This window comes from Trifolium pratense, linkage group LG3, assembly GCF_020283565.1.
Source record: "Trifolium pratense cultivar HEN17-A07 linkage group LG3, ARS_RC_1.1, whole genome shotgun sequence".
In the NCBI taxonomy this organism is placed as follows: domain Eukaryota; kingdom Viridiplantae; phylum Streptophyta; class Magnoliopsida; order Fabales; family Fabaceae; genus Trifolium; species Trifolium pratense.
Window position 1 is genome coordinate 6,492,089 of NC_060061.1, and position 24,804 is coordinate 6,516,892.

Here is a 24,804-nt window from a genome sequence, read left to right on the forward strand (position 1 = left end):
GACTAAATTGATTGATTCTAGAAAGTTTGAAATTTGTATTTACTTATTAGTTTATTTCAAAATAAACAAATAAAAATGTAAAATTTTATTTAGCAACTGTATGTTAATTTAAATTCACAACATTAGTTGCTTTGAAACTAATAAGAATGTATAAATAACCTTTTGACAATTCTTTTTACAAATTTTTTATTTTTTTAAATCCTCGCAACTCTTTCAAATAAAGATTTAATGATAAGTATAGGAAGTTATTACGATTTTACAACTCTTTTCAATGTTGTGTTCATTCATCCCAACACATTCAATCTAAAAAATAATAATTAATACTCTATTTCAAATTATTTGTCGTTTGAAGTTTTTTCATAAGGATTATTAATAACTTCATTTTTTTAAAAAAAAATCTTGGCATCTGGTTTAAGGATCAACTAAACTAAGAGGAATGTTAAGAAACATGGCATCCATGGGAGAAGGAGAGAAAATAGCTCAAAAATGTATAATATTGATGAAGGAAAAATATTACAAATGAGAAAAGTGAAGTAAAAGATTACATCAAAGCCTATATATAGGCATCAACAAACTACTAACTAATCCTCCTAATTACTAACTAACTATATCTTTAACACCCTCCCGCAAGCTAGAACGTGTTCACAACACTTCTAGCTTGAGATAACTAATACAAAAAGTACATCAAAATAAAGGAAAATACAATGAAATTCGCCGGAATACATCGGCTAAAAGGGCAACTCAAAATCTCAAATACAACTAGTTGTGCTTAACCATCACAAGGAAGAAACACAACCCATCAATGCCAACTAAGGGCAAATGCTTAACCATCAAGTAGAAGCCACAACTCAAGGCTAAACGACTCGGAGGAAGCAACAAATCAACGCTTAACCACCATAATAGGCAGAAGCAAATCAACAAAGCCAATTAAGGCATAAAGCTTAACCATCAAAAGTACCAAACACTTATGACAGAAGCAAAAAAGAGAACGTCAAAAGAGGTCCGATGTCTATAAAGTGAAGCATCAATACTCAAGTTGTGCTAAAGGTAATTAGCTCATCTAAGGACCAACAAATCAAGGAGAAAGATCAAGTAGCATGGTTGATGGCTAGAGAGTAAAACATCAATACCAATGTTGTGCTCAAGATGAGATAGCACATCAAAAACCAACTAACCACTCGACAAAGCAAGCAAAGATAACTTGCTCAAGGTACAGCAGAAATCCAGCAAAGCCAATAAGGCGAATCACTACCAAGGAAACAAAGAGTAGATCAAAGAACTCAAACCAGTCTTCAATCTTCACGATAAGAGAAAAAAAAACTAGCATTAAACATCCATAATCAACAGTCCAATTGGCACTGTTCCCAGAAAAAAGAGAAACATGGAGCTTCATATTACTTCCAATTGGTAACAACTCCTCTGTAGTGTGGCAACAACAAATTATTTGAGAGCTTTAAATGTTTCACAAAAAAATCAAAGACCATCTAGTCTGAAGTGATGCAAACTGAGACCAAGAAGCAATATATTCACAATGGAGACACTCTCAACACAAAGTGCACTCATAAACTTTTACATAAGCCTTGAACCTATAAACCAGTCTTGCATAGAGAAGTATCGAACCACTAATATGGTGCAGGAATACACACAAACATTGTGCAACTTGCAGCCCATCAATTACCAATAATGTGAATTACCAATTAATTCTAGCAAGGACAATAGCACTAGAAGCCACAAACAGCACCATCATGGAAATACAATCCGAAGGAAGAAAAGCAAAAACCAACTACTATCAATTACAAACAAAAGTTTTCACTCGCCTCCATGAATGTAATCACTTCCCTATTTAACAAAGCTACAGAGTCTTCCAGAGCATATACTGACTAACGAAATCAGCTCCAAATTAATGTTCCATTTTCCAATATCAATAAGAAGCAACAGAGTTAGAGAATCACACTATGAAACCATCCAACAAATCATGGCTTAGGGGTAAAATAGAGTTTCTTCAAAAACTCAAGATCCGAAAATGCACCATAAATCTTTCAAATCAAACAGTCTAACCTTCGACAAAATCTGATGAGCTTGAAAGACAAACCTCAAGAATTGTACATATATGGAATCTTCAAAAGTTTCTTCAATTGCAGAAATCAACTCAAATTCGTTGCAATTAAGCTTCAAATCCAAAGAAAAGGAAGAACCAAAAACATAACCATGGAAATCCATCTTCAGAGATAACACAGCAGATACGATAGAGCAATGAATCAACAAGTCTCTGCACCAACTCACAGAGCCAAAACGACGATCCTCCAAACCCGTTCAAATTTCAGAAGTAACATATATAGCAACAAAAATTTGTGACTTTGTCACTATCAAGAATCAACAGTAGATGAATGTGAGTTCGAAACAAAATCGAGATCGGAACTTGAAGAAGATTATTCCGATCAAGTGAAGGAAAAACAGAGTCAAAGAATGAAACAGAAACGGTGATTCGAAGTCAAATCAAGGAATTGAAATCGAATTGTAAAACCTATAATTTGTAACTGCCTCGAACAAGAAATTGAAACAGGCATAGCCAAAGAATTCCAATCCGAACCCTAGAAATTGGGGAAAGCTAGCACAAAATAATGAACAAGAATGAATCAATCTGCAAACATCACACAGATATGAGCGAAGCAATATCAAGAATGCAATCGAAAACGAAATTGAAGAAGATGATGAATCGGTGAAATAAACGGATAGGGGAAATTGAATCTGTGAAAGAAATTGGGAGAAAGAAAATAAAGAGATATGAGAAAATTGAATTTTCTCGAGAAAATGCAGCGGAAAATTTCTTTAAGGTGGATACCAAATTTGCTCTGATACCATGTTAAGAAACATGGCATCCATGGGAGAAGGAGAGAAAATAGCTCAAAAATGTATAATATTGATGAAGGAAAAATATTACAAATGAGAAAAGTAAAGTAAAAGATTACATCAAAGCCTATATATAGGCATCAACAAACTACTAACTAATCCTCTTAATTACTAACTAACTATATCTTTAACAAGGAATAATTTCATCGTCCACTTCTGGGGATCCCATTTAAGGCTAGAGCTTATGAATGCGGTATTCGAACATGCGAATCTTAGTATATAGATCATGATATTCATTCACATTTTGGACCAATGCCCATCTTCCTTATCTTCTTCCTCTATTCTAGCTAATGTTATGCTATAGTTTGTTTTCTTGCTTTCTTGCTTTTGTTTATTTCTCATAGATAATATATTTTGAACAGGCAAAAGACAAGTGAACGTTGTAAGTGGAGTGTGTGACCCAAGGTTAGACTCACAAGTCACAAGTTTGAATTACCAGTACTGTTACTATTTTATTATTATTGGTCATCCTAAAAAGTGTTCCAAGTCAATTGTTAAGCAAATAAAATTGGAAACAAAATTAAAAGTTTTAAATATAAAAAGTAAAAAAAAAGAAATTCAAAATTTCAATACACTGAATACTTGTATGTTACTTTCAAAATTATATTATTATTTTTCGTCAAAAAAAATTATATTAATTTATTTCTTTTAATTATTGACCCGTCACTATTTAGTATTTTCCTTTTATTATTATTATTATTATTATTATTATTATTATTATCCATAAATAAATAAATAAAAGACAGCATTTTGTTCGGTTACTGTTGGCGTGCATAACATAGCATAGGATGTCGTGTCTTAGGATGTTGGATTTTGTTTCATTGCTTACACAGTTTGTACATCACAGACAAACTCCTTTCTTCTTCTTCTTCTCTCTCTCTCTCTCTCTCTCTCTCTCTCTCTCTCTCTCTCTCTCTCTTTTATTTTCATTTCTTGTTTTAGAATAAATAAACACATTCTAGCTCACAATTTTCCCTTTCCCTCTTTGGAAAAATGGGGATGGGTACCAGCACCTTTGTTACTAGATGTATCAACTTTCTCACCATGGTAATCTTCTTCTTCCTTTTCTACACTCTATTTTCTGTTGCATTTCTCTTTAACATGCAATGCTATGCTAGCTCTTTCATTGTCAATCTTCTCTAAGTACCACTTGAAATTCCTCAAAATTACGAAACTTTAGTACAAAAGATTATTTGGGTTTCTTCCATTTTCTGTTGGTAACTTGGTACTTTCACTTTGTGTTGGTACTTTATGTTCTTGCATTTATTTTTGTTGTTTGTTAGATGATGTGACAATTACCACTAGAAACTCACACACAACTACGAGGTCTCGGGCTCGAATCCGGGTGAAGGAGTCTAACCTAACAATTATGTTTCTTCTTGCTTTTTTTTTTTTTTGTTTCGTTGATGAAGTGACAATTACTACTAGAAATTCACACATAACTTCAGAGGCCTCGTGTTCGAATCAGGGTGAAGCTGTCTAGCCTAACAATATCGGCATTTGCCAGCAGCTGAGCTAGGCCTTATGAACGCCATACCCACTTCAGTTTAGACTTGGATGTGTTCAAAGATATGATTTTTAGTAGCTAACTAACTTTACTTTATTTTTATTTTTATTTTTTTTTGGGGGGGGGGGGGGGGGGGGGGGGGGGGGGGGGGGGTTGATGTTGTGCTTAGCACTAACACCGACACAGAAACACCGGTAATAATTTAGAAAAACAATAGTCGGATATGTGCTAGTGTTGGACACCATGCATGTCTTCTTCAATTTGAAGTGTCGGTGCTACATGTTTTTTTTTTTTTTTTAAAAGCTAAATTAGCCCACCCAAATTGGTACCAGACAGAATCTAACCTGAGACCTTGAGGAGGAGCACACTCCCAGGTCCCAAGCCAATACCACTAGAACAACCCAAGTGGGTTGTCGTTGCTACATGTTAATAATGATATTGTCATTGTGCAGGTTTTGGCAATGGTTGTGATAATATTTGGGGTGTGGATGAGCACTCGTCATGATGCCTGCAGGAAATCTCTCACTATACCTATGCTAAGCATTGGAGCTGTTATTTTCTTAATGTCAGTTTTTTTTTTTACATTCTTTATGATTTTGGTGCCTTCTTTTTCTTTTGAATATGTTCTTTTACTATATTATCTTATATCACATTTTTGTTTTGCACATACAGATCCATAGTTGGTTTTTTGGGTGCCATGAAAAGAAGCTCCATATTGCTATGGGTTGTATCCTTGTCAAATTTTATAGAGAAATAATATTTTTACATCAAAGTTTTGATGTCAAATTTGGTGTCCTTTGATTTTTTGTGTAGTTTTGAAATGTATGTAACGTTGTAGAAGATTTTTGTAAGAAAGAGATAGAGGTAAACACAAAGTGTCATATACGATGTCTCTATTTTGATGTTCAAATAACAGAACTGATTTTGGATTAAGGGAATCCTCCTTGACGTTGCACTTATAGTATCTGATTATGCTGTTCTTTATCTTGGTGGGGATCCTGGTCTTCACAGTATTGGTGTAAGTGTTGAAATTTGTTGACAGTTGTTGCCGCTTTCTAAGTTATCTTTTCTTGTAATTGCTTATTGCCTCTGCCATGAATTCATGATTCGAGTCTTAATAACAGTCACATTCGAAATGCCAGACCAGCTTAGTAAGTTATTTAACTAAATTCCAACAGAAAAATGTACGGAGAGAACTAATTAGTATTGATAAATTTGTTTATGTATCTTTTTGGGAGACTAATTTGGTGAAAAATTCTTTGGAGAACTAATCTGTGGATGCTTTGATCTTTAAAGGGACTAATTTAGTGATAAAAGATTTCAAAACACTAATATGGTGATACCTTAATCTTTAAAGGACTGAGTTGAGAGTTTATTCGATTTATTTTAATATACATACATTAACAAAGTAAGAAAAAGTCGTGAATACATGTTTATCAAATTAATTGCTACTGGTTTGATCATTTTTTTCATTTTACTTTGATTTTCGATACTTGTTTCGATTCTTATGTAATCTTCTGCCATTGTTTCAGATTCATTGTAACTAATAATGGATCAGGTCATAGTGTGACTGGCTTGAGGTAAGGAGTCAATTATTTCATTCATGTTAATATTATTATAGTCATTCATGTAAACAATGTCTGCTTAGGTACAAGGAGTATCAACTTCAAGATTATAGCTCTTGGTTTCTCAAAGAGGTAAGACTCTTGTCAGCATAGAGAAACGATGGTGCGCAACGATACTTCAACATTCATTTCCTTAACTTTTTTTTCTTCTTGTTTTAGTTAAACAATTCTCGAAACTGGAAGCGATTGAGGGTTTGTCTAGTCAAAACTGAAGACTGCAATAACCTGTCCAAGAAATATAAGGTGCGTGGCCTATACTATTCCAAAGAATTGAGAATATTGAGGCAGATTCTAAAAACTGGTATTTACCCCTTTTTCAATTTTCATGTTATGCAGACTCTAAAACATTATAAATTAGCTAAATTGACTCCAATTGAGGCTGGCTGCTGCCGACCGCCTTCTGAGTACGTTCTCCTTTCTTTACGAAGAATTTCCTTATCTATAATAACCACTCGAGTTTATTTTGATTTAGAATATATAATGTATTTTTCAGATAAGAAATTCGGTACATGTCTCTGAAATTCTTATATCTTGGGATTTTATTTAACATAGATGTGGATACCCTGCTGTAAATGCTTCCTACTATGACTTGACCTTTCATCCAGTTAGCCCTAACAATGACTGCAAGCGGTACAAAAATTCTCGAGCCGTCAAATGCTATGATTGTGATTCTTGCAAGTAAGCATCATGCCTAGTTGTCGGTTTTGGATCCTCTCTGTTACTATGTTTTTGAGTGTATAATTATACATATTTTTAGAATTGATGTTTTTTAGACGAGTGCATTGTCTCACTACCGTTGTATTTTTCTCAATGTTGGTTCTAGGGCTGGTGTGGCACAATACATGAAAACCGAGTGGAGAGTTGTTGCAATATTCAACGTTGTTTTGTTTGCTGTTTTGGTAAGACATGATAAATAGTTTTATGATCTTAGTCATTTCTTCAATACTTTCGTCAACTTTGTATGAATTCCGCTGACATTTATCTTTGCAACTCCAGTCTATTATATACTTTGTGGGGTGCTGTGCGAGACGAAATGCTGCCAGGAACCAATCTAAGGGTTGAAGAGGAACCTGTATGCATCCATGAGATGAGACCAGTGTGGCAGTGTCTGCAGCTAGAGATGAACTTGCGGAATTCATGTTAGTTTTAGGATCCCTCGGTGTGATGACTTGTATATTCGTCAATCTTCACGAGGACCAGATCTTATTTGAATGGTTAGATATCTTAAATGTTACTATTGATTTCATGATTAAAGAAAATTTAGAAGCACCAGACTCTAAACAAAACACAACACCACAACTCAGCACTCAATCCGCTGTAAACCTTCTCCTCCACCGCATCCATTCAAAACCACGGGCCAGATATGCTTGCCAATAAAGAACACAAACCAGATGTCCTGCCATGGGCCATGGGCCATGGCGCTCTCCTTTCATTCTCACTGAGGGACGCAATTGGCCACCACGCACTGCATTGTACACCATCAACACCTGTGAATGTCACCAGGTCCCTATAACCCACGTCAGCGTCATCCTACCACCCTAACCTAACATCACAAGCGCCTCATTAAATCAGTGTGCAGAAACTCTATGAGTGGCAACAAGTGACATTAGTGGGCGTACAACGGTACAGAAACATAAACTAGTGTCATGGTGGTTTGTTGCGGTTTGACCAAAATCATAAAACAAAAATGGAAAATACGCCAACTTGCTAACTTGATAAACCGAGCAAAGTTTTCAGAATCTAGTTTTTATGTCAACTCGTTTTGGCTAAGCGAAATCGAAACTAGATTCAATTCGTAAACTTGTAGAGTTTACATCATATTAAAACAAACATATATAATATATATTTTAACTTACTTTTTTTTTAAGCAATATTTTAACTTACTTAGTTTTGAACGTAATCTAAAATTAATAATTTTATTTTTAATTAAAAAATTTAATTGTTATGAATATTAATTAAAAATATATTTTAAATATTAAATAATTCACACTTAATCGATTTTATCTCATTGTCATTATTTAAATATGATTATAGTCATGCATTTCAATGACAAATAAAACAACAACTATATGTCCATCAATATATCTTGTAAAGAAATAATATTTCTCTTTTTTTTTCCACGTATTAAATATGATTTTTTTGAATCATTCATGTCATGTGAGATTGAATATTATATATGATTGAAATACAAAATAATCGTCTTATCAAAAAAGAAAAATACAAAGTGATTGTATATTTAAACCCCTATCGTTTTGTTTTATTTTACGAAATCCCTTTTATATTATGTTTTTTTTTTTTACAATATTTATGTATAATAACTTATTATATTTGGGCTAGGGTTGCTCATACTCTTGCTAGGGCGGCCAATGTTTGGGCTAGTTTTCATAGATTTGAGATTATTCCCTTATGTATTGAACATTTATTAGTTAATGATATGAATTAAGTTTGTTTGGTTAAAAAAAAAACTTATTATATTTAAATCTTCACAAATTTTGGCTCAACTGATAGAAATGTCGAAATTGTTAGGACGGACGTCATTTCATCTATCTACCAACAAAAACTAGATAATCAATTATTCAACCATGAAGTTTTGCTTATAAAAAAATAATAAAGAGTAAATAATTGTTACTCCTGTAATTATTAATATATACATTTATGAAAAAAAATAAGTATCTTTCTAGATTTGATGTTATATTTATTACTAATATCATAAAATTGAATTTTTAAATTGATTATAGAAAAAAAATTAAGTTTTCGAATTGTTAGGTGAAAACATGAGAGTTTAAGTTATTTTAGTGCTTTTATAGGAAATTAAATTGTGTAAACTCGGTTTGAGATCCGTTTTTACTCAAAATGATTTTAACTCCAATTTAATACGAAATTTATACCTAAAAACGTAGAATCCACATAGTTTAAAATTTAAAATAAAATTTTAACAACCTTATGAACGATCGAGTGTTAAAAAGACGAGTATCTACTAAAAATACCGATGGAGATGAAGAATAGTGAAGCATTGCTTCATTATTACATGAGTCATATCATATGTACAACATAAACCGGCCTCGCCGAGACCAATAGCAGCTCTATAAAGCTGGATAAATTCTTTTCCGACCCTTCAAGAAAAATTTGGGAAATAGAAATCGAAGTCCGTTGTGTCTTCAAATTTTTTGAGTCTAATTGTTAATTTTTGTGTATAACTGTATTTAAGGTCACTGTAATGTAGTTAACATACTTGTAAAATATTAAATGATAAAACATAAATGAAAACAGTAATATTCATCTGGTTGCATATTTTCTTGGCCTTGTGTTTAATTATTATTTTTATATTTTTTTTTGTTTTGAATTAATATTTCTTAACAGAAATTGATGGATAAACCCACCGACCTATCATAAAATAACGTAGGTGCAATTTTCAACTATACACGTCTAGTTGATTTGTGGTATTCCATTATAGACAAGTTCATGATAAAGTGGGACAAAATGGATTTGCCATTTTACAATCCTACAATATTTAAGAAACAGCAAAATATTTGTATAAGTGTATAAATATCTTAAAAATGGATAAATATATTTTAAGAAAATATGGTTAATTTTTTACATTATTGTCGAGTAATATTTCTTTTTGATTCAAAACAGAAAAAGAAAGTTATGTCAAAAGAATCCGATAATATATTAAATCTGTTAACATAATTTTCTCTTATATGTTAATTTTTTTTTATTGGAAATTTTTAAGGTGAAGGGATGTTTATATACTAAATTTTATTGGAGGGATGAGATGAGTAGCTCAACTGGTTTAGCCAAGAGTTAAGGAGTAAGAAGTTTAGGATTCAAGTCTTGACAAAGGAGAAAAAATTAATATAACATATCTACTTTTAGGTGTTTTGCCCCTTTTAAATTTTTATTTTAATCAGCAAAATTTTATTAAAGATTGATATTATGCACAAGGAGTACACATATCACTAAAAATACAAAGACAGTTAAAAACTGGAAAGCTGAAAAACAGAACTGATTCCTCATTCTTCTATTTTCTTACTGAATTAGTAGAAGTTCCACTTTGAACTACCTTGCTGGAGTGAGTTTAGTTTATGTGTTTTTCTGACTTCAAACTGCTGAGAAATATATCTTGCTGCTCTGCTGGGATATGTCTTGAGAATTTGATGGGGCGAATACGCTACTTGGGGCGTTAAACTCCAAGTGTCAAATGAGGCGATATCCGGATCATGGTCTAGTTGCATTTCATGCATTATTAGTTTGTATAAATTGTTATTAAAAAGAGTTTCTTGCATCAACATCAGAAGAAAGGATAAAGAACTTGTTCCTAAGCTCAGATAACCTCAGGAGATTACAGTAAAACTGACTAGATAGGTTATCAAAAGGGTCAATTTTAGGGTCAGAGGTTTTTGAGTAGGTAGCAACTGCCGAAACCAAAAACAGATACAAAAAGAACAAGAGTTCCAAAACATAACATCTAAGAGATTAAAGTTTAACCGGTTCTTTGCCAAAATTATGTTATCGTGCATACACTTTGAAGTGAAATTTGTTAGGAGACAGGCGAATATGGTTGTGCATACTCTTGCTCGGCGCGACCATTTCCTGGGCTAATTTTCGTAGATTTGAGATTATTCGCTTATGTATTGAATGTTTACTTATTAATGAAATTCCTTAAGTTTGTTTGATTAAAAAAAAAAAAATTAACAATTGACAAACTTGGGATGCAAAATTACATTTAATAAAAAAATAAACTAAAAAAGAGTCCATGTGTTAAAAATACAAAGCTTAAAACCCTCTTAAAACATACTAAACCCTAAAACCCTTCTTCTTGTTGCATCCAACAGAACAGAACAGAAGCAGAAAAATGTGGGGATTGCTGATAAGAGAAGGTCGCAAAGCATCATCATCATCACCATGGAACCTAAACCTCATCCGTAACATGGGTGGCGGTCCTCGTACTTTCCCCGACGGCGTTAGCAAATGGAAATGGAAACGAATGCACGAAAAACGCGCCAAAGATAAACAGAAAAAACTTCTCGAACAAGAGAAACAAGTCTATCAAGGACGCATTCGATCTCTAATACGTTCAACTCTCTCACCTTCTTCTTCATCTTCATCTTCTACTCATAACCCTATTTCCCCTCATCAACATCTCAAAGCCCTCGCCGATCGTTTCATGAAAGACGGCGCTCAAGATCTCTGGAACGACTCCGACGGCCCATTAACCCCAATCGAAGCCCAGGACCAACCCCAGGCCCAAATTGAAGCCCGACCTTCGTCACAAATTGATTTGCGCAAACTCGCACACCAACCTTCAAATCGGAATTTGAATAATTTTTCACAAATTAGGGGTTTCCGTTCTGTTCCTGATGTTAGTGATTTGAGTGATAGGAAGCGTGATTTGAGTGATAGGAAGCGTGTTGGAACGGAAAAGAAAAGAATTTGGAGAAAGAATGATTCTTCTAGTGACGATGAGAGTGAGGATGAAGTTGAATCTCAGAATCAGGGTTATAATTCTAATGTGGGTAGTATTGCTTCTTTGGGTAAATATGATGTGAAGAGGGAGAGGAGAGTGATGCCTAAGAAATTTGATGATGGAACTGATTTTTCGGAGCAGGTTCAGTTGATTAAGTATGAGATTCGTAAGAAAAAGTTGAGTCAGAATAGGGAAAATCAGGTTGAGGAACAGGAAAACATTCTTAGTAAGACAAGGTATTATTCATTTGCTTCGATAGAAATGATTTTGTATTCGCAAGTTGTTTTCATAAGTTATCTTGTTAAGCAGAAAAACTATCTTGGAGAGGTTATGGAAATAAGCTGAAAACAGTGTAGTATAAAGCATAAGTTGTTTCCATAAGTTCTCTCAGACAGTTTCATAGTAGATCAATTCAATTAAGTCGATCCAAGCAGATCATAAGTATTGATGTTTGGTTAACCGTGATTTGGATGTTTTGTTTTTGCTAGATTTGACGAGTGTGCTATATCACCGTTGACAATCAAAGCACTTTCTTCATCTGGTTACATTCATATGACCCGGGTTCAAGAGACTAGCCTCCCTGTTTGTCTTGAGGGTATGTTTCCTATATCTTTCAATCTTGCATTCCAATTTATATTTATCATCACATTGTTATTATTAACACTCGACAATCTTACCAAATACGCTTTGCTGTAAAAGTTGTGGCATTACGATTCATTTTCTCAATCTGGTTGTTTTATCCATCCACTTTGACTCTTTTATTTCGCTACTTTGCTTGTCATTACATTTCTCATATTTTTTTGATATGGCTATTAGCTTTCATTTTGACGATCCTTGTACTCCGGTTACATTGCAGATGTGGATGTTATGGTCAAGGCTAAAACTGGCACTGGAAAAACAGCAGCTTTTTTGGTACACCCTTGTGCTTTTAATGCACTGCATCCTATTTAGATTATTTCTACCAATGATGCTAAATGCAAACAGCTTCCTGCTATTGAAACAGTTTTGAAAGCTATGAGTAGCAATACCTCTCATCGTGCGCCACCAATATATGTTCTTATTCTATGCCCTACCAGAGAACTTGCTAGTCAAATTGCTGCTGAAGCAAAGGTTTTGCTGAAATATCATGATGGCATTGGGGTGCAGACTTTAGTTGGAGGTGTACGATTTAAAGATGACCAAAAACGCCTTGAATCAGATCCATGCCAGGTTTTGTGTTATAATAACTAAACTTCTTATCATCATATGTTTCCTATCCTGTGGTTTCAGATCAAGTGTACTAAGGCTAATGCTTTTTGAGTTGGGGTGGGAGGGGAAAAAGGAAATATTGCTTATTGTGTTTGTAAAAATCATCTTGCTGGCAACACAATGATATTCGCATTTCTTGTATTCAATTTTTCAGATGCTTGTTGCTACACCTGGTAGGTTGCTGGATCATATTGAGAATAAGTCTGGAATATCTGTACGGTTGATGGGCTTGCAGATGCTTGTACTTGATGAAGCTGATCATTTACTGGACCTTGGGTTTCGAAAGGATATAGAAAAAATTGTTGATTGTTTGCCCCGGCAAAGGCAATCCTTGCTGTTTTCAGCAACCATGCCAAAGGAGGTTAGGTTAGGTTAGGTTTTTTTAATCTAATGTTGATAATTGGTTTTTGGCTGAAGGTTCTTACAAGCCTGTTTGTGTTGCGGCATTATACCATCAACAATATAACCGACCCTTCAAAAATATGCAGGTCCGTCGGTTATCTCAGGTTGTTTTGAAAAGGGAACACAAATATGTTGATACATTTGGAATGGGCTGTGTGGAAACTCCTGTTCAAGTACGTTACAGTAACTATTTTCAGACTCTAATAGTTATGAAATGAAATACATATTTTGACTGGCTTCTTGATCCTTACTCCTTAGGCTATACAATTTATTGTATATTTCTTTTAAAATGATTATTGCATTTAATTTTCCCGTGCTAGACATTAATGCTTATTTTGGTTTCCCATCACAGGTAAAACAATCCTATCTTATCGCTCCACATGAATCACACTTTCAGATAGTGCATCATATTTTGAAAGACCATATCTCACAAACACCTGATTATAAGGTGAATGCATTTTTGCTGTTTCGATGTTTGAATTGCTTTGTTATTAAATGTATGGTTTTAACTGGTAGATTTGCATTCAGGTTATTGTTTTCTGTACAACTGCGATGGTGGCATCACTCACGTATCACCTTCTTCGGGATATGAAACTGAACGTTAGGGAGATACATTCTCGAAAGCCTCAGCTGTATCAAACCCGCGTATCAGATGAGTTTAAGGAATCCAAACAAATGATTCTTGTCTCCTCCGATGTTGGAATAAGTTATCCTGACGTCACATTAGTCGTACAGGTATATACTTAAATCTTAATGTATTTCCACTCATATTATTCTGTGCATGGTATGCCTTCCTTGTTAATTTCCAGTCTTATAATTATAAAAAAAAATATATATTTCTTTTTTGGATTGATAGAGGTGAATTAACTACTAAAACTGAGTTGCTTACGGGACAGAACTATTTCTTGCTAAAATTGTAAAATAGAACTTGGATTTTTTAGAAACTTTCACTGGTACTGGAAGCCAATAATTCTATTTTGGAACAAGTTATTTACCCCATGTCCTTAACAATATTGTGAAATCCAGGTGGGAATTCCTTCAGACCGTGAACAATACATACATCGTCTAAGAAGAACAGGACGGGAAGGCAAAGAAGGAAAAGGCATACTGTTGATTGCACCATGGGAAGAGTATTTTTTAAATAAGATCAAGGATCTTCCTCTAGAGAAATTCCCCTTGCCAGATTTAGATCCACAGGCACAGCTTAAGGTATTATTTTGATGATGTATTCCCATTACACACATAGATATTTTGATCCCCATATTTTATATTGTCCCAGCTTATATTTATTATTATTGTAGATAAAAAAAATTATTGTCCACATTAGTTTTTTGTGTGACTTGGTTATTGCTGCTAATAATACAGTTAAATATGTTGTATTTTCTTGCAGATTGAGCAATCAATGGCTAAGATTGATAAAGACATCAAAGAAGCAGCTTATCATGCTTGGCTTTGTTATTACAACTCCATCATGGAGATTGGGAGGGAGAAGACCACAGTAGCTGAGCTGGCAAACCAATTTTCTGAATCAATTGGTTTACAGACGCCGCCTTCACTCTTCCGAAAAACTGCACTAAAAATGGGTTTGAAAGACATTCCAGGCATTAGAATTCGCAGATAGCTCTTGTACATTAGAAAAAGTAATGAAACTGAAGATTCATATCTTCTAATGCAAAAAGTTGCTTCTTAGTAAGCTAATTTATGTTTGGATGATACTTATATGTTCCTCTGATAAGTTTTACATAAATTGAGAATAGAGAAGCTGTTGGAATAAAGTTTTCACTTCACATAAGCTCTTGCGGGGGCTTTTCTAAAAATCAAAAGCCCATGTGTCATCAATCATAAGTTAGAGATTAATCTTTCAAAGTATAAAGATTTACTTAATAGATAGATTTGGTCTAATAAATGTTGTTCTATTTACACTTCTCAAAAATCAAATCTATGACCAGATAGTTAATAGATTCAATAATAGTTTCAATTATACGCCAACTAGGCAACACCATGTTGATTAATTATAAGCGTTTATCTTAACCTACTTATGGGGCCATTATACTATCTCGCACGAAAGAAGCCATGACGTATACAATAGTGACCATATTTGTTGTGATGATATGCAATAGTCAAATTGAGTACCCCATTGTGATGCAATGCAATAATCGAACTCAACCATCAAAGACTGCCCGAATTATGAGGCTGAGATGTGATCATAAAGAATGTGGAAAAAGAAACTATTAATTTTATTCAAAACATTGTCTAAGAAAGCAAAGAGATTACTAGTATTAAACATAATTTTTTTTGTTATATTAAAATTATTCTTTAATTTCTAAATATACTTTTTAATTATTTAATTTGTTATTTTGGACAATTACCCTCCTATTATTTAAAATATTTTTTAATGACTATTATTAGTAATTAATATTGTTAGTTTTGTTAAGAGTATCTCTGATCTTCTTTTCACTTCACTCTCTAATTCATACACCTCAATAATCAAGTCATCCTTTTTTCTTTTTGGTAGAGATAATCAAGTCATCCTTATATTTCTCTAAAGCACAATGTTTAACCTACTTTTTTAATTGGTTAATATTCGTATATGACTCATATGGTTCATAATTTTTTTTGGTGAACTCATATAAGTTCTAATAAATAAAAGAGTGTTTCAGTATATTGTTAGCATTATTCTTTTTATTTTTCGTTTATAATGTTGACAATGAGAATCAAACTTATGACATCATGCATACTACCTAAATTTATCACCACTAGACCAAACTTAGTGATTTTATTGTTAACATTATTCGATCATCAACTAAATATACCTCTTCCAATTTATTTTAAGTGTCACTTTTTCTCTCGGTGCCGGGTCTCGAACCGAGTTTCTCTAGATTGAGGATTAACTCCTCAACCAAGTGACTTCTCGGGAGACAGGCAAGTGTCACTTTTTCTGAAACATTCATTTTATTTTCTTTGATACTACTCCCTCCTGACACAATTATAATCAAAAACTACTTTTTAAGTTGATTGAAAAAGTAATGCATCTGATGAATAAATGATTTTGATTTCTAGAGTAAAATCATGTGTATTGTATTAATTATAGTGGTTGAACCTTTGCAAAACTAAATAAATTAGAGTAGTTGAAAGCATTTAAGTGAGTATTTGTTTATCAAATGTCAACAAAATGTAAAGTTGCAAAATTCTAAAAAAATAAATAAATACTCTTTTGGTTTCTATTTGTCGTATTGAGCGGTGCTAATAAGACATCTTCTAACACACTCTTTCCAACATATTCTTTCTAATTGGTTGAAATTCAAATGGATCACACTAAATTATCTAGGCCCCACATAAATTTAGTGGATTTTATTTAAAATCCAACCAATTAGAGAATGTGTTCTTTTTTTTTAAACAAGAAAATGTGTATTAGTGTGTTGCTAGCATAATTCTTGTCGTATTTGCTAAAATAAATTTTTACCTACTTGTTGTTTACAAAATTCAATGCAACATTAATTGTTTGTTTTTCAATAATATTCTCAATTATTGATTATTGATTTATTTATATAAAGTGAAAATAAATGATATGAAATAATAAATAATTTGTTTTCGGACTAAAGAATATATATATATATATATATATATTGAATGGATGCAATAAGTTGCGCCGTTAATCTTTTTGAAAGGTAAAATCAACCCTCTTAAATAGGAAATCAAAAATGTCAAATGCAAATGGTATGAATGCATGTTGATTGTCAAAACATGTTTTATCATGTTTGATCAGTTTGCTTGAAACAACTTTGAAAGTCATCCGTCTTACAGTAAAATCCAGTCGTTAATCCCACAAATAAAAAACTCACAATCAAATTCACATATACATATTTTTCTTATACCTACTCGTACATCGGAATATCGAGGGGCTTCAATGTAAAAATGATAAGGAACAAGATGGGGTATAATATTTTGTATATTGAGTATTTAATTTGTCCAAATCCCGCAATCTAAGCAAAATAACCAAACTCACCGTTTTGCACCACTCTAATATGGGCAAGTGGCTGCCTGCCTCTTTTTCAATTAAATAGCAACGTAACTATCAACTTGGGTCAATTGAAGTTTCAACAAGAAAAAAAAAAAAGAAGTTAAATATCTATCCTTAAATGTACATTCTAATTATAGAAATTCCTTGAAAAAAAATTATAGAAATAAATTTGGTGCCACATACGTGTGCCGCTGCATTTATATTTAGGAAAAAAAATTAACATATGCCGTTAAAAAAATTATGGAAAATGCTGAAAGGCACGACACTTATTGTCGTGAAAATCCCGCGAGTGACTTGTCATCCTTATGGGGCCACTCCCTTAAATCCATCTTTAGACAAAATGCCCAAATTAACCCTAAATTGTTTGCCGGAAATACTCCTCTGCGTCCCTTCACCATCCTTCCTTACCTTCAACTACGCCATCTCCATCGTTCCATAATTGTGAGGATCAAATCGAAATCGAAAATTGAAACCAACAGATGCTGAGGATCAAACCAAAGATTTCTGCAGAAGAGCAGATGCTGATGACGAACATACGCACATTGGAAAAGGACATCGATTCAGGTTAATTTCAAATCCGCGTTGAATTTTTGTGGGTCTTGGTTTGTTTTTTCCAAGTGTGTGTATGGATAGTTTAAGAAGTGATACCTTTAAATTTGGGTTTAACGTCATCTTCTTTTTGTCTGCCTTTGATATTCTCAGATTTTTGTAGGTGATGGAGTGCGTCTACAAGCCACTTGCTGCAAAACTCATTGTTGGCACTTGGCATTATAAGCTAAATTGAACTTGGTGTGTTGGATTAAGTGTTAGATTAGATTATGTGAAACTGTTTTTATAGGATCTTGTTAAAAGTGCTTATGTAGCTTAGTTGGTTGATTGAGAGTTATTGTTCTTGGTTGGTTTTTTCCAAGTGTGTGTTTGTATTATGTTTTGTTACTCCTGCTGTATTATGCAGGTTCTGTTTGTTGCCTTGCCTTTATACTTAAGGTTTTATTCTAATAAAGTTCGTTGTTTCCAGATTTTTAAAAAAATAAATAAATATAGTTATAATAAGCTTGGTTGTTTTTGCAGTAGGGTGATTGTGTGAAAGGGAAACAATGGAGATTGGAGATAGAGATAAAAAGAACAATATCACAGGCGCAAAATTTCCTCTTCAATATTTTATTTTATTTTAATATTAATAAAGGATAGCCAGAAACTGGTGGCAATACACGTGTTCGTGCAATTTCGTGGGGGTGCTTGTCGCACCATATAGCACAGCTCAAAAATTATTAGTATACTGGATTTAGCATTTCATCTAAGATAAAACAAAATTATTAGTATACTATAGATAATAATTTTGTATTAAAAATTGAATAATGCTAGCAACACACTCTTTAACAAACACACTCTCTTTTATTGGTTGAAATTCACATGGGTCCCATAAAAAAATTTGGACTCATATAATTTTTATGGGACCCATATAAATTTGAACCAATAGAAAAGAGTGTGTTTGTTAAAGAGTGTGTTGCTAGCATTCCTCTTAAAAATTGTACATTTTATTTCTTACAAAGTTAATTATTTTGTTATATTTTAGGGTATGGAAAAAAATAAGGAGCCAGAAAATGGCAGCACATGAAAATCATTTCTTATCGTCATCATTTTAGAGCGTAGACATAAAAATTGTTATCTATAGCACAGGAAAAAATTATGCATTTTATCTCTTTAAATGGCATGCACTACATGCGATGGTCCAAATTATTTTGTTCAAAACATAATTACATAGATATTTTAACGTATGATCCAAATAATAAGAGTTTTGATCTCCTTAAACATGTGATCAAAAGTTTGATTCTTGACTCACGCGTATGAAAAAAAATCGGTTGGGAGAAAAAAAACTCACCTTATATGACCCACATGTTACCCGATAAAGATTAGTCGATGAAACTGATCCCAGTACATGAAAATAATATACTGGTCAATTATTTTAGCGTAGGCTGATGAGAAAAATAAGGAGCCAGAAAATGGCAGTACATGAAAATCATTTCTTATTGTCATCATTTTTATTTTCATTTTAAAAACTCTTATTGTCTTTTTTTTAGAGCAATGAAAAGCTCTTATTGTCATCAATTACTAAACAGGTAAACATCTTTACCAAAAAAAAAAAAATAAACAGGTAAACATTCATTTTGGTTTCTAAATAGAATTCCATGATCAAAATAACTAAAAAGTAACCTCATATTGTTCTCAAAATGTAAGTTTGATATTTATTTTGTACTCACTTTGATCTTATGCCTTTTAATCCTTAGTAAAACTTCATTTGCTTTTGATTTTTTTATTTATAAATGTATCAAAATTATAAATACGTTCCTTGTGTCTTTTGATAGTAATTTTATAGATTAAATTGACCAACAAATAATACATTTGAGAACTAAATTAGCTCCATAAAAACAGATTTAATGACTAAAATAACTAATAAAAAAAATTTGTGCATTTATTTGTAATTTTAATACATTTAATTTAAAGATTAATAGGACAACGAGTTACATGTATTGTATATTAATAAACCAGTCCCATAAGTCCTAACTCAATTCATAAGTCCTAACTCAATTGGCAAAAATGCCGAAATATTTTTTATACTGTCAATTGATCATAATCATCAGACCATTGAAGACAATACAATCATTTTTATCATTAGCCAATTCCTCTATGATAGCTCACCCAAATCACAGCAATAATGATCTCAAACCATATCAACCCTCCAAATTTGGCTCTTTTAAGTGAGTGGAGATTGAAGGAAAAAAATAATAATGTTGATATTTCAACACATTCATGATTTATTATATATGTATATGTAATATCATCACTGATTTATTTATCAATGATTTATATTATTACTTATACTATACTCTAAATAAAGTCAACAGTCTCATCCTTTTGCAAGGAGTGTTTTAAGTTGGCACTCCACCACAGGCCACAGCTAAAGTGACAAAAGAGGACTCTTGCTACCTTAGAAAGTATTATTAAATAGCTATGCTTTAATAAGAGGCTCAATTAATTCAGTGTAGTATCTACTTCCCCCAATTATTCTTAAAACTATTTGAATGAATTGACTGAAATTCCAACAGGATGGCCTAAATCAAAACCCTGGACATGTACAACTGAGCCAAAACAAGCACAAGCTGCTCAATCCTATTCCTATGTGAACTGTCAGCTAATTTAGTCAATGATCTGGCTGCAAACCTATTGATATGATCAATGGGCACTTTCGCCATTTCATTAAAATTAAATTTAGTTTTGGCTCTATCTTCGCTACAGCTTCTTTGACCTCATATTAAAGGGTGATTAACCATCCTGCATAAGGGAGCAAACAAAACTCAGCCCCTTCTCTTTCCTACTGTCTTATTTGGAATTTTCAGCCTCTCACAGGACAACATGGCAGTTCAATATTCAAGACTCTCCCTTCTGATTTTAATGATCATACTTATCATGACTAGCCAGCTCTCATGTTGCTGCGACGCCACAAGATGGATGAGTAAAGGAATCAAGCAAACACAAAAGAGAAGCTCTTTTCAGCAGTTCTCAGTCTCATTGCATTTCTATGCAAAGACACAACGGGGAGCTAACACACAAGAGGTTCACCCAATTTATGGAGTTTTTCTACGCGATGTTCCAGGGGGTCCAAACCCCCTTCATAACTGATCAGCTATCTCATAATCAGCTGCTTATCAAGTTATACAAGGTTTTGCAGGAATCCCGTATAAAGTAGTTTAGTTTCCTAGAAAATATGTAGAATAGATAAAGTTTGAGAGAACAAAGATCCTAGCCTCCCAGCTATAAGGAAACTGTACTTGATCCAATTGAAATATATGATGTATTAGTGCATGTTCTTGCCAAACGTAAATTATTTTGAAAAGGTAAACTATATGTTAGGTGTCTGAATAATTTTCAGGGGGGAAATAAAAGAGTACCTTTAAGGTTTGATTTTGACATTAACACAGCAATATACACCAGACAAATACAAATAAGCAACAAAAACTTTCCTACTGCAATTGGGTTTCAGAATGTTGGCATCATCAATACTAGTCATAACTCATTCATAGCAAAATAACATGTGATGTGAGTGGAAATAGAAAGCAGGAAATAGCCATCAACCTTGTTCCTAAAAATAAGAGGAAACCAAGTGACATTTCATGTTGAAAACCTGCAAGGAAAGGATTTGGAATAAAACATGAGAAATAAGTTGTCGCTCAAACATATGGCAAGTAAGTTAAGTTAATTGTAGAAACTTACATAAATTATCCTCACTACATGATCTCAGTTCCCACTGGATCAACCAAGAAATGAAGAGACAGTGATTTCTGGACAACAGGCTGGAACTTAGATATCCATACCTGTTTTCCAAATCCAAATATAGTTTAGTTTAGATTCTTGCTGTGCTTGTTCTCATCAAGGTATAGTCACACAGTGGTATCAGTTCAGTTTGTACAACAAAAAAAAAAAAATACTCTAGGAAATTATATTTTAATTTTGCTCATTAAGAAATTCATTTAATAAGCTAATACAATTTAAATGAAAAATCGGTTGGTAAAACTAAAAGTGTCAGCCAACAAATTAGAATTTTCAATTTTGCAATTTACAAGAGAAAATTACAGCATGATCCCCAAACAAAAATTCTAAATTATATTATTTAATGAAAAGGGAAATGTTTAGAATCATTTCCTATTTAAACGTGCCATGTAAATACAAGCTAACACTAACACCAAAAGTTGTATAACAATAGCAACCCAAACATAATTATCTAAATAGAAACAATAAATTAGATTCCTTACATTCTTGTACTCTTGGCTGCGTATAAATATCTCAAATGCTTCAACTGCAGAACATACAATCATGCACCAGAAATGGTCAATAGTCAACACAACCAAGGTGAAAGAAAATCAGATGTAACAAACCATGAGACTGAAATCACCTGATCGAAATCGTATCACTACTCCGTGAGTATACTCCTTAGAACTTGGATTGAAATTCAAACCTGGCAATTAAATATCCATAACCCAAGTAGAAAATAAAAACACAGTGGAAAGGACTCTATTCATACAATCCTTTTGTCAAAAAAATGAACTGTTGATGAGCCAACAAACCATGCTAAAAGATCAAGTTACAACATGGCTAACACAAGGCAACATCTGAATAAGTGTTAGTCGGACTGAAAATATACCTTGTGTAAATTGTACAATCAAGGAAGGAGATTCCAGCATCACCGTTGCTAGAGACGCCAATGCATGTTCCACTTGGTTATCTAAGGCACCCGCATTAAATGATAACAAAAGAACAAACTCCACTCCATGGCCGAACTCCTGACCCCCATCGCCGAAAACAATTACTGTTAGAACAGAAAATAGGATATTCTACTATTCTATCAATGATCTAAAGACTAAAAGTAAATAGGAACAAATACATAGAACCCAGGAGCATCTATGTTATAGGTGACAACATTTAGAGAAAATGTAAATTAGTTCCAACCTCTCCTTTGCGAAATATAGAAAGCATATCATCATCGACTTCAGATTCGTAATCCACATTCATTAATTCCTAAACAAAACCAGTTAAGGCCCAAGTTAAAACTTTCATAAGGAGGTTCCGCTCAACACAACAGTAAGGATAAAATAAAGGAACAGAGAATCGGTGTTTACATGTTGGTGCATACATGGCAGTAAGTCATTACGTGGTCCTTGAGCACCTTCAAGTAAAAGGAGTTCTCATAGAACTTTTCAAGGTTTTCCTTCCTTTGAAACCGCATATACACAGCATGAGTATATTGATCACCATTCTGAGCAGAAATGCGCCCTGCAGGATCAACAAGGTCATCATCATGTCCAAAAAAGTGCCCCATCACAAAATACATAAACCTAGAAATAGTTCAGCAATGCTAAATATATAAACTATAGCACTTACACTTCAGATTAAAGGCATGTCTAGTTTTTGTCTAACATAACACATAGTCTATGTTCTGTTTACCGCAACACATTTAGTTACCGCCTACCGAGTCTATGTATCAATGTTGTGCCCGTTGTTGTATGTTTGTTTAGTTTTATACTCCTTCTGTTTCAAGACGTGTGTCACTCTAACAAAAAAAAAAGTTGTTTTAAAATGAATATCACCTAAACTTTTCAATGTAGAATTATTATTTTACTTCCAATTGTATCCTCTAATTGATTGAGTGTACAGTACACCACTTCCAATGCATTACACCAATGGTAAATAAGGTTAGTTTAGTAAAATTGTCAATGTTTTTTTGACAACATCGTTGTATTGTATTTCTTAATTTGACATTCATTTTGAAACGGAGCGAGAGGTGTTTATAATAAATATTAAAGTGCAGTTTACCTAATGAAATTGCAATAATACCACCCATTTGATACTGGGTAGTGTACAAATAATCAAGCATGTCATTCTCTTCCTCTTCAGATAAATCCTCTTTTGCATTGAGCAAACAAATGTGCTCCACAACTTTTCTTCTACACCAAATCAAAACCCTAATCATATTCATGATTGCAAGAAAAGGGGGAAATTAAAGCTAATAATATTAAGCAACACGCACACACCTTTTCCTTTGAGAAGCGAGGAGATTGGAGCTTTGATTGTCGCCTGCAGCACAAAGTAGTCTCATCTGATTCTTTGATTGGGTCTTGAATCCATTCCACTTGTAAGCTGGAAAAGAAATTCAACAGAATGGATGAACTGGAATTAATGCAGTGGTAACTAATGGTGATTTTCCGTTAAAACAAACTAATCTAACTAACTAACTAACTAACTAACCTTGAAAAGATAGGGTTGGGGTTAATCGACGAGGGACGCAAATAGAATAAGCATAGGTTGAGCATTGCATTGCAAATCCCATTATTCTCTCGCTTCGTTTTTGTTTTTTTTTGCTTCTTTTCCCCAATAAAGTGAGAGATATTAAGATGCAGCATAGCATGCTTCAGCATCACACACAAACAAGAGGAGGGATGATAAAAATGGGTGGACCAGGATTGGAATAAACAACACCTTTCATTTTAAATAAAAAATACCACGCGTCATTTCGCGCCTTTATATTCTTCCTTACTTACACACCTCCTTTATTTACAGATTGTTAAACTTGTTTGCACCAAATTCATATTCATTTTGATAACTTGTTAAATCGACTATCCAAAAATATATTTGATAACTAAAATAATTAATAAAAGAGATATGTTGATTTATTTGTAATTTTAATAAATTCAGAAACTAATGTGACAACAAGTTACATTTCTAAAGATCAAAATTAGGTTTTACCATTTATTTTTGGGTAAGCAATAATTTCTAAAGATCTAAATTGTGTAGCAAATATGACTCGCAATTTATTACCAACACTCCACGAAAAATTTGACTAAGTTGTAAAAAGCTTACCATACAGAGGTAATATGGAAATATAATACTGATTTTTGAATAAAAATGTAATTATCAATTAAAAGTAATGCAATTCTTGCCTTTCGTTTAGAACTGCTTAGTAACAATCAGCATTAGTATTAGTATTATTAGTTTATGCCAAGCAATCTTTTTCCAGATATGCCAACAGTAATAATACTGATTAAGAAAATAGGTAGACTAAATGAGCAGT

At 33.0% G+C, this 24,804-nt stretch overlaps 3 protein-coding genes across 7 annotated transcripts; 2 read left to right on the forward strand and 1 right to left on the reverse strand.

Annotated features, from left to right (window-relative positions):
• The first annotated feature begins 3,709 nt into the window (after positions 1 to 3,709).
• Positions 3,710 to 7,311, forward strand: LOC123915977 (tetraspanin-10). 3 transcript variants are annotated; one of them, XM_045967283.1, is made up of 11 exons: positions 3,719 to 3,957; positions 4,870 to 4,982; positions 5,090 to 5,144; positions 5,380 to 5,435; positions 5,950 to 5,997; positions 6,066 to 6,114; positions 6,202 to 6,285; positions 6,379 to 6,446; positions 6,595 to 6,720; positions 6,866 to 6,941; positions 7,039 to 7,311. In XM_045967283.1, exons 1-11 carry the CDS (start codon positions 3,904 to 3,906, stop codon positions 7,102 to 7,104), a joined length of 795 nt encoding a protein of 264 aa, XP_045823239.1. In that variant the 5' UTR covers positions 3,719 to 3,903; the 3' UTR covers positions 7,105 to 7,311. The 3 variants fall into 3 exon arrangements, with proteins under 3 accessions (XP_045823241.1, XP_045823240.1, XP_045823239.1); XM_045967285.1 differs by lacking the exons at positions 6,866 to 6,941; positions 7,039 to 7,311 and having other exon boundaries at positions 3,710 to 3,957; positions 6,536 to 6,625; XM_045967284.1 differs by lacking the exons at positions 5,090 to 5,144; positions 5,380 to 5,435 and having other exon boundaries at positions 3,717 to 3,957.
• Positions 7,312 to 10,841: 3,530 nt separating this feature from the next.
• Positions 10,842 to 14,934, forward strand: LOC123915976 (probable DEAD-box ATP-dependent RNA helicase 48). The gene is made up of 10 exons (XM_045967282.1): positions 10,842 to 11,745; positions 11,998 to 12,104; positions 12,366 to 12,421; positions 12,494 to 12,718; positions 12,912 to 13,118; positions 13,246 to 13,332; positions 13,512 to 13,607; positions 13,688 to 13,894; positions 14,186 to 14,368; positions 14,550 to 14,934. Exons 1-10 carry the CDS (start codon positions 10,898 to 10,900, stop codon positions 14,778 to 14,780), a joined length of 2,247 nt encoding a protein of 748 aa, XP_045823238.1. The 5' UTR covers positions 10,842 to 10,897; the 3' UTR covers positions 14,781 to 14,934.
• Positions 14,935 to 21,086: 6,152 nt separating this feature from the next.
• LOC123915979 lies at positions 21,087 to 24,174 on the reverse strand. 3 transcript variants are annotated; one of them, XM_045967286.1, is made up of 10 exons: positions 23,982 to 24,174; positions 23,768 to 23,873; positions 23,550 to 23,698; positions 22,870 to 23,009; positions 22,686 to 22,754; positions 22,381 to 22,519; positions 22,132 to 22,194; positions 21,992 to 22,035; positions 21,453 to 21,553; positions 21,087 to 21,363 (listed from the first exon to the last, which is right to left on the reverse strand). In XM_045967286.1, the coding sequence occupies exons 1-9, from the start codon at positions 24,139 to 24,141 to the stop codon at positions 21,467 to 21,469; spliced, it is 957 nt and encodes a 318-aa protein (XP_045823242.1). In that variant the 5' UTR covers positions 24,142 to 24,174; the 3' UTR covers positions 21,087 to 21,363; positions 21,453 to 21,466. The 3 variants fall into 3 exon arrangements, with proteins under 3 accessions (XP_045823242.1, XP_045823244.1, XP_045823243.1); XM_045967288.1 differs by having other exon boundaries at positions 23,550 to 23,677; positions 23,982 to 24,173; XM_045967287.1 differs by having other exon boundaries at positions 23,550 to 23,680; positions 23,982 to 24,169.
• Positions 24,175 to 24,804: the final 630 nt, after the last annotated feature.